Genomic DNA, 8683 nt, shown 5'->3' on the forward strand with positions numbered 1-8683 from the left:
GCTGCCCCTTGAGAAGGGGGTCCCCTTGCAGCTGCAGGCTTGCTGCACTTCCCTGGAGCTTAGGACTAGACTTGCATGGACCCCACTAACCCCAGGGGCCCACGAGAAGACAACACTTCTGTGGTCTGTAGCATTTAAGGTTTGTCCTTAACCTAGAAGGCTTCTCCAGTCCTTGAGGTTATTGCCAAGAAGCCTGGTTATTCCAGGTAGAGGAGAGGTGGGGTGTCTGGATGTCTCTCTGCACCCATCAGGCTGACGGGTGTATACAGCTCAGTCCTGTTCTGATCCATCCCTGAAGGTGGGGCAGAGCAGAGCAGGGGCCGCAGGGCCATCTCTGCATCCCTGGGGCTCCTATGCCATGGTCAGTGAATGATGGGTATGCTTGTCTGGTGTCCAGCCAAAGTGTAAGTCCCGACTGTGGCTGCAGAATGTGCTGGAATAGCTGTGCTGATGGCCCCTGACTTTTGGTCTGGATTACAAACAGCTATTTAAGCTCAGCTATTTCTTGAAAAAGGCCCACTCTGTAGCCCTGACTCCTCTGGCTAAAGGGAAGCAATACTTAAGGGCTCTGCATCCGCGGCGTGCCTCTCAGGTACTGCGATGTTCTGGACGGAGCATTCTCCTTCCCTGGAAGAGAATACACAAAGCTTGGCTCGATCCGGAAAGCAAACCGATGCAGGGAAAAAGCTTCCACAGCAGCTGCTGGATCCCAGTGGAGACTTAACTTGGGCAGATGCCACTGTCTTCTTACGAGGGCTGTGTGCAATCTCACATCGTGCGCAGCCTTCCGGGCCCACTGCACCGACCTGGGTGGGTGGCTTCCTCACCCAACACCTGCACGTGTGGAGGCCTCACCTGGTGGGGGAGCCAGTGCAGGAGAGTCTGGCCCTTGATGTTCTGGCCTCTTAGGCCAGGAGAGTATGTCCAGGAGAGTTGGGGGGCAGAGGTCCTGGGTTCCCTCCAGGAAGGACTCCCCTCTTCCCTCCTGGCCAGCCTTCCGGCCTAACTGTCATTTGTGGTGCCCAGGTGGTCCAGCCCAAGATGGTGATGGAGTACTGGACTGGCTGGTTTGACTCGTGGGGGGGCCCACACCATATCTTGGATTCTTCAGGTGAGTGCTTTGCCAAGCACGCTGGTACCTTCGGCAGCAAGAACTAGCTCTGGGTAGCCTGCGGGGATGGGGATTAGCTGTGGGGCGCAAGGCTGCTGGCGTTGTTTGTGTGTTAATAATCAGCCCTTGACATTCAGAGTCATTTGTTTTGACATTTAAAGTGAACGAGAGGACTTTAATGTTGTTTAACATGTTTTTGTAATTAGAAAAATAATGCATGCCTCCTGTAAACATCCGGAAAGTATGGAAAAACTATAAAAAAAGAAAAAGTCCCAGAGCCCAGAAAAAGCATTTTGATGTATCCAGTGCCCACAGTTCTCGGTATTCTCGTCCCCCAGCCCCATGTGCACCGAGAGGGAGACACAGACTGCTGGCCCCTGCGTGCGGCAGTTCATGACACGGTGGACAGCTTCTGCACTATGACATACTGTGCACTATGATTTAGTGTGCCTTTTTTTTTTTAAAGAATTCCTTATTTAATTTTTTTTAATTTTTATTATGTAGTTTTAAATTTTGCTAGAGGGCACATACACTCACTAGAGAGAGAGAAACAGAGACAGAAAGAGAAAGCAAGCCACCAAGTTTGGGATCAAACTGCAGTCTGCCATGTGGGAGTCCAGCGTCTTAGCCACCACGCCACCTGCTGGCCGTGGAGTATCGTTTTAAAGAATGCAAAGAGCCCCACTGTCCTGATGGCCAGAGCGCAGTGGCCTCACCCAGTCTCACGATGGATGCTGGGACTGAGTGATCTCGTCACTCGCACACCATTTCAGCGGGCACCCTTGGACATCCAGTTTTGCACACCTGGCAGTACTATTTCCCGGTGACAAGTTTCTAGCACTAGAATTGCTACATCACTGCCGTGTCGCTGTGTATATTACCAGTTGCCCTCCAAGAGGATCGTTGCCATTTTTATTCACCATGTTAAACGAGCTTACCCACCTCCCACCGGCTCCCCACTGAATACTGAGATGTCTTGGTATTTGCCAATCTGATAGGTCATTGTTTAGTTTGCATTTCTTCAATCAATAGTGAGGTTTTACAAACATAGATATTAGCCATTTATTTTTCTCCTTTGGTACTATCTATGCCTCATTGGTACATTTCCTAGTAAAGACAGGATTAGGGGAGGCTTTAAGGATGACTCCATCATGTTGCATTTCCCTGAGGAAGGGCACAGCTGAGCTGCATGCCGGCTGGCAGGGAGGTGTGTGCTATAGGCTGTTCACACCGCAGCGGGCTTGGCTAGGATTTCAAAACAGCTGGAAGGCCTGCGCTCTGGACCACAACCCTGGCCCTCTTCTGCTCCCCGGTCTTCTGTGGTTCAGTAAAAGCTGGAAGAGTGGTGAAGGTGTCCTTGAGGAGGGGCTGGGAAAGATGAGAGATGGGGGCCTCCTGGAATGTGTGGGACTCCCAACCCCAGCTGACGTGCCTTCCCCACCCCCACAGAGGTCTTAAAAACAGTGTCTGCCCTCGTCGATGCTGGCTCCTCCATCAACCTCTACATGTTCCACGGGGGCACCAACTTTGGCTTCATGAACGGTGCCATGCATTTCCACGACTACAGTGCAGACGTCACCAGCTACGGCGAGTATCCCCGGGCTGCTCCCCCCAGCCCACCCCAGCATTTGTGTGGCTGAGGCTCTGCACGGAGTGTTCTTCTCGGGTGGCTTCTGGCACCTTCAGTGTATGTGGCTACAAGCCTGGGAAGGTGGAGGCCGTACAGTTGTCACAGTGACGCTTCCAGGGCAGTGGGTCCCCAACCTCTGGGCCATAGCTCAGTAGCAGTCTTTATTATTACAATGTCCTAATAATAAAGTGCACAATAAATGTCATGCATTTGAACCATTCTGAATCTTCCCCCCTTGCTCTGCTCCGTGGAAAAATTGTCTTCCACAAAACTGGTCTCTGGTGCCAAAGAGGTTGGGGACCACTGGAGTAGTGAGCTGGCTGCTCTGCCCAGGGGCCTCTTTGGAAGGAATCAGCTAGAGGGGGTGAGGGGAGGCCACTTAGGGTAACAAGGAAGGGTGGGTGGTAGCCCCTCCTCACCACCCACGCCCAGACGGTGGTGTGGCCCCTGACCCCCTCTAGATGGGAGTCCCCAGAAAGTGGGAATGATGTCTCACTTTATCTACCTGCAGCTAGAGACTTGGCCGTGGCTGTGCCCACTTTTGCAGTATTGGAAGTATTTAGCAGTGCAAGCATTTTGCAGTATTGCAGGTGTTTGCAGTGTTGCAGTGCTAGCATTTTTCAGTGTTGTGGGCATTCAGCAGTGCTAGCATTTTTCAGTGTTGTGGGCATTCAGCAGTGCTAGTGTTCTGCAGTGTTGCAGGTATTTAGCAGTGCAAGCGTTTTGCAGTATTGCAGGCATGTAGCAGTGCAAGCATTTTGCAGTATTGCAGGCATGTAGCAGTGCAAGCGTTTTGCAGTATTGCAGGCATGTAGCAGTACTAGCATTTTGCAATATTGCTGGCATGTAGCAGTACTAGCGTTTTGCAGTATTGCAGACATGTAGCAGTACTAGCGTTTTGCAATATTGCTGACATGTAGCAGTGCAAGCGTTTTGCTGTGTTGCAGGCATGTAGCAGTGCTAGTGTTTTGCAGTATTGCAGGCATGTAGCAGTACTAGCGTTTTGCAGTATTGCAGCATGTAGCAGTGCTAGTGTTTTGTAGTATTGCAAGCATGTAGCAGTGCTAGCGTTTTGCAGTATTGCTGGCATGTAGCAGTGCTAGTCTTTTGACTGGATGGCTCATACAGGAGTGTTTTGCCTCCAGAATTGCTGGGCCCAGGACCTGCTGCCCTGGCCTGCTTCTGTGTTGGCTGCTGCTGCCACAGGCACTGTCCTGGGGCCAGGACTGCCTGACGGAGCGGGCCTCGGTGTCTTGCAGACTACGACGCTGTGCTGACAGAGGCCGGAGACTACACAGCCAAGTACATCAAGCTCCGAGACTTTTTCAGCTCCATCTCAGGTATGCAGCATGCAGCAGACTCCAGCACCTGCTTAGCGGCTTGCTTTTGCTCTGAGACCCCTAAGGAGTCACTTCCTCTTTCTCCCACACCATCTCCAGTTAGTCTGTATGCAAACTATCCTGACAAGGACAGGGAAGCTGCAGAGACTATTTTAGTCATAGTTCCTGTCTTACCATCTTTACCTTCTATCAGAGAGGTGTGAGACCCCTTGTCTCACAGGGAGGATTAGAGAAAGCCCCGCCTTTCCCTGCTGGGAGGCCTGTTGCTCAAGTGGGCCAGGATCAAGGAGCGCATTGGCCCCGTGGAAAGGAGCCAGGGTGGGGACGGTGGCCAGTGACTGGGTCCATTTAGGGAGGCCACGTTGTCTGTTTGTGTCGCAGCTGCCCCTCTCCCTGCCCCACCTGACCTTCTACCCAAGACGTCCTACGAGCCAGTGTCCCCAGTTTTCTACCTGTCGCTGTGGGATGCCCTCAAGTACTTGGAGGAGGTGAGTGCTCCAGGGCAGGCGCTGGGGAGTGAGCTGACAGGTGCTCAGAAGAGGGAAACCAGCCTTGATGCTTTGAGGTCTGTCCTCTGGCTTTCGGGTGGAGGGTGACTCGCGCCAGGCCACCAGGTGGGAAGGAGCAAAGGAAGCGGAAGGGGCGCTGCAGACCGTTCCCTGCTTCTACCTCGGGAGCTGGGGCTGAGAGCTGGGTGGGGATAGAAGGGGACCTCACCCTCCCCTTTGACAAGGGGGCCCTTCTCCTGTGATGCAGAAATGGCAGTGGCCTATGGAGCACGAAGCCTACCAGGTGGCAGGCTCCATTCTGTTGCCACAGATCCCTTTCCTTGGCCCCTCTTCCTGTGGCTCTGCAGAGCTGTGGGGAACATGCTGGGAAGTCAGACCCTTATCTGACAGGCAGGATTGTGAGGCCCACCCTTCCCAGCCTTGCCTTCCGGGGGTGTGCTGGGAAGACCTGGTGCTCCCCTCCCTCCCTGTCCCCACTGTGCCACCTGCTGGGCCCTTGATAGGCTCAGGGGAAGAGGCTGCCTTCTGCTTAGCCTGACCCTGGGCCTCTCCTCTCTTGGGTGTAGCCAATCAAGTCTGAAAAGCCAATCAACATGGAGAACCTGCCCGTAAACAATGGGAACGGACAGTCCTTCGGGTACATTCTGTATGAGACCACCATCACCTCGTCGGGCACCCTCCATGGTCTCGTACGTGACCGGGGCCAGGTAGGTGCATCTCTTTCCCAGGTAGGTGCATCTCTTCCCCTACCACATTCCTCTGGCCCTCACCTCAGACCTGGCTGTCGCTGGTGTGTAAACGTGTGCATCCCTTTTCAGCAGTGCTCGTGGGCGTTCACTTCGACCTCTGTACCCCTCCCCAGAACATGCGCAGTGTGGCCTCTTGCTTTGCTTAGTGGAAGTCCCTTCTGCCCTGCGTCCCGTTCACCATGGTGTCTGCTTCCCTTGGCAGGTATTTGTGAACACAGTATCCATAGGATTCTTGGACTATAAAACAACGAAGATTGTTATCCCCTTGACCCAGGTTTGTTCTAGGGAGCTGGGTGACAGCTAGCCCCAGCTCTTCTGAGGAAGTCTGGTAGGAGTCACAGAGGACAGCCTGGAAGACAGGAGGCTCCTTAACTACAGCTGCAGATGGACAGGGACAGGCCTGGCATTCCGACTGGCTGGGACTCTTGCTCCAATCTTCACAGCGTAGGGAAGAGTGGGGTGCACGTATGAACCCCAAGCTGCAGCAGTGACTTCATGCTGGACAGTTGGGTGGTCCTCAGAAGCCGTTGTGTTCCTGGCAGGGTTTCACTGTGCTGAGGATCTTGGTGGAGAATCGTGGGCGAGTCAACTACGGTGATAACATCGATGACCAACGCAAAGGTGGGTTCTAGCTCAGGCCAAGAGGAGGGCTAGCAGTGCTTAGCACACATGTGGCCACCTTTTCTCCATACTAGAGTGCCAACAGGCTGTGACAACCCACAGAGGATGACTCGGGGAGGTGGGTCATGGAGGGTGACTGGGGGAGGTGGGTCATGGAGGGTGACTGGAGTGAGGTGGGTCATGGAGGGTGACTGGAGTGAGGTGGGTCGTGGAGGGTGACTGGGAGAGGTGGGTCATGGAGGGTGACTGGAGTGAGGTGGGTCTTAGAGGGTGACTGGAGTGAGGTCGGTCGTGGAGGGTGACTGGAGTGAGGTGGGTCATGGAGGTAACTGGGGGAGGTGGGTCATGGAGGGTGACTGGGAGAGGTGGGTCATGGAGGGAACTGGGGGAGGGGGGGCATGGAGGGGGACTGGGGGAGGTGGGTCATGGAGGGAACTGGGGGAGGGGGGGCATGGAGGGGGACTGGGGGAGGTGGGTCATGGAGGGAACTGGGGGAGGGGGGGCATGGAGGGGGACTGGGGGAGGTGGGTCATGGAGGGAACTGGGGGAGGGGGGGCATGGAGGGGGACTGGGGGAGGTGGGTCATGGAGGGAACTGGGGGAGGGGGGGCATGGAGGGGGACTGGGGGAGGTGGGTCATGGAGGGAACTGGGGGAGGGGGGGCATGGAGGGGGACTGGGGGAGGTGGGTCATGGAGGGAACTGGGGGAGGGGGGGCATGGAGGGGGACTGGAGTGAGGTGGGTCTTAGAGGGTGACTGGGGGAGGTGGGTCATAGAGGGTCATTGCAGGAGGTGGATCATGGAGGGTCATTGGAGTGAGGTAGAGGCTGGGTTGACCCACACATGAGACCAGGGACAGAGTGGGTCAAAGGAGCCCGGCTGGGTTCTTGTCCGTTCCCCTGTAGCACTGTGAGAGTGTGTTGTCTGTGCGGCCTTGATGAACACACATGTGCACTGAATGGCCTCTTGGTCACTCCCTGGGCTGCTGTCTGCTGTAGCAGGGGCTGTCAGCTTGGAGGTAGCAAGGGAGGAGCATGGAATTGGGATTTCCAGGACTCCGAAGAGGGCTTAGGACCACTGCTTCTTGGGCGGCCACACTGAATTTCCTCCTTGGTCCACTTTGGGAGAGGCGGGGAAGTAGGGCAGGTAGCCAGGGCCTCCGTGTGGGGTGCTCCTCTGGGAATGTCCCGCCACTTCACTTTATTTTTCCTGGCCTCCTAAGTCTTTTATGCTTTAATTTAGCCCTTCCTTATTTTTTCATTTTTCTTTTTTTAAACCCTGTATTATCTAAATGTGCTGGCTTTAGGTAAGTTATTTAAAAAAAAGAACTCAGATAAAATAAATTCTTTGGTAAGCACAGCTGTCCACCTCCGGTCCTCACGGGCATTTGCGTTTGTGATGGAGGAAACTTGCACACTGCTTCCTTGGTCAGAATTTCCGCAGAGCCTTCTAGTAGCCTGCCAGAGAGGCCATGTGGCTTGACCATGGTGGCCCCTGGTCTGGGGGGCGGTCTCAGGGTGGCTTCTGGTACCATCCTGCTGCCCTGTACTTTCCTGAACGATCCCCCCGGTCTCCTCGCCTTCCCCAGGAGCCCTCCCTAGGCTCGTTCGCACATCTTTGTCCCCCTGGGGTGGACTGTACATGGCCTGGGTGCTGTTCCCAGTCCCCACTTCTCCAGGCCCCTCACCAGGCATGCCTGGACCCCCTGTGGAGTTCTGTCCTGCAGGTCTCAGCTCCGTGTTCACAAGTTAAAGATGTCCCTCCGGAACTCTGTTCTTGCTCACACTTGCGTCTGCAGGCCTCCCACTGCCCGCCCTCCCTACACTCCCGCTCCAGTAGCTCAGTGACTGCAGTCAGAGGACCATGGGTGCTGCTCTGGGACGACATAGATGGCTCAGTCCCCAAGGCAGGAATCACTACGATGTGAACAGCTGCCCCTTGGTGATGGGTGCTGAAGTGACCCGCCATCTGCACACACTAAATACTCTTGACAAGACCTTTCGCCCTAGGTCCTGTCGCATAGGTTTCCAACTGAGTTATTGGGTCTGGCTAGTCCAAACCCCTCTGAAATTGACCTCCAGGCTAGACTAGAACATCTGTGACCTTGTGGTCATCTAGCACATCCCTCGGACGGGCCAGTGGCTGTTCTCACTGCTGTGACATCTCCGCTCTGTCACTGTTCTCTCATGCATCCTCTTTCCATGGCAGGACTTGGGGCCTGGCCAGCCATGCCTCGTCCCCTTTGGGATTTCTAGGGAGCTTTTCCCCCAAGCAAGGAGCTGCTTAGGCCATGCCTGCTTCAGGAGAAATCCTCCTGGAGTGTCCCAGGAACCATCGAGGGCAAGAACCTGGCACAACCGGGCCAGCTGCCTCACCCTTGGGCTCGCTCAGGTCTCTCTGCCTCCTCCCTACAGGTATCATTGGAAATCTCTATCTGGATAACTCTCCCCTAAATAAATTCAGAATCTACAGCCTGGATATGAAAAAGAGCTTCTTTCAGAGGTGGGTGCGCGCCCAGACCGGTACGAGCTCGCAGGCCACATGCAGCAGGGGCGGGGCCCTGAGCAGTGCTCCCGTAGGTGTGTAGACAGCCAGAGGCCGGCCGCGCCCATGGCAGGGAGGAGCAGCGCTGGCAGCCTGTGTTGCCGAACAGGGCTTTTCAGCACAGCTTGTCGCCTTCCTCTACCTGGTTGGGGGGCAGGGGCTTGGGGGGGTTGGGCGGGG

At 55.1% G+C, this 8683-nt stretch overlaps 1 protein-coding gene across 1 annotated transcript in view; it reads left to right on the forward strand.

Annotated features, from left to right (window-relative positions):
• Positions 1 to 8683, forward strand: part of LOC102490606 (beta-galactosidase-1-like protein 2) — a 55202-nt gene that overhangs the window by 38993 nt on the left and 7526 nt on the right. The window contains exons 9-16 of the mRNA XM_006149967.3: positions 1027 to 1111; positions 2561 to 2698; positions 4001 to 4081; positions 4463 to 4569; positions 5157 to 5297; positions 5542 to 5613; positions 5882 to 5960; positions 8374 to 8461. Coding sequence (XP_006150029.1) covers positions 1027 to 1111; positions 2561 to 2698; positions 4001 to 4081; positions 4463 to 4569; positions 5157 to 5297; positions 5542 to 5613; positions 5882 to 5960; positions 8374 to 8461 — 791 coding nt within the window. The remainder of the gene's footprint in view (positions 1 to 1026; positions 1112 to 2560; positions 2699 to 4000; positions 4082 to 4462; positions 4570 to 5156; positions 5298 to 5541; positions 5614 to 5881; positions 5961 to 8373; positions 8462 to 8683) is intronic.

This window comes from Tupaia chinensis, unplaced genomic scaffold, assembly GCF_000334495.1.
Source record: "Tupaia chinensis unplaced genomic scaffold, TupChi_1.0 Scaffold000274_1, whole genome shotgun sequence".
Taxonomy (NCBI): Eukaryota; Metazoa; Chordata; class Mammalia; order Scandentia; family Tupaiidae; genus Tupaia; species Tupaia belangeri.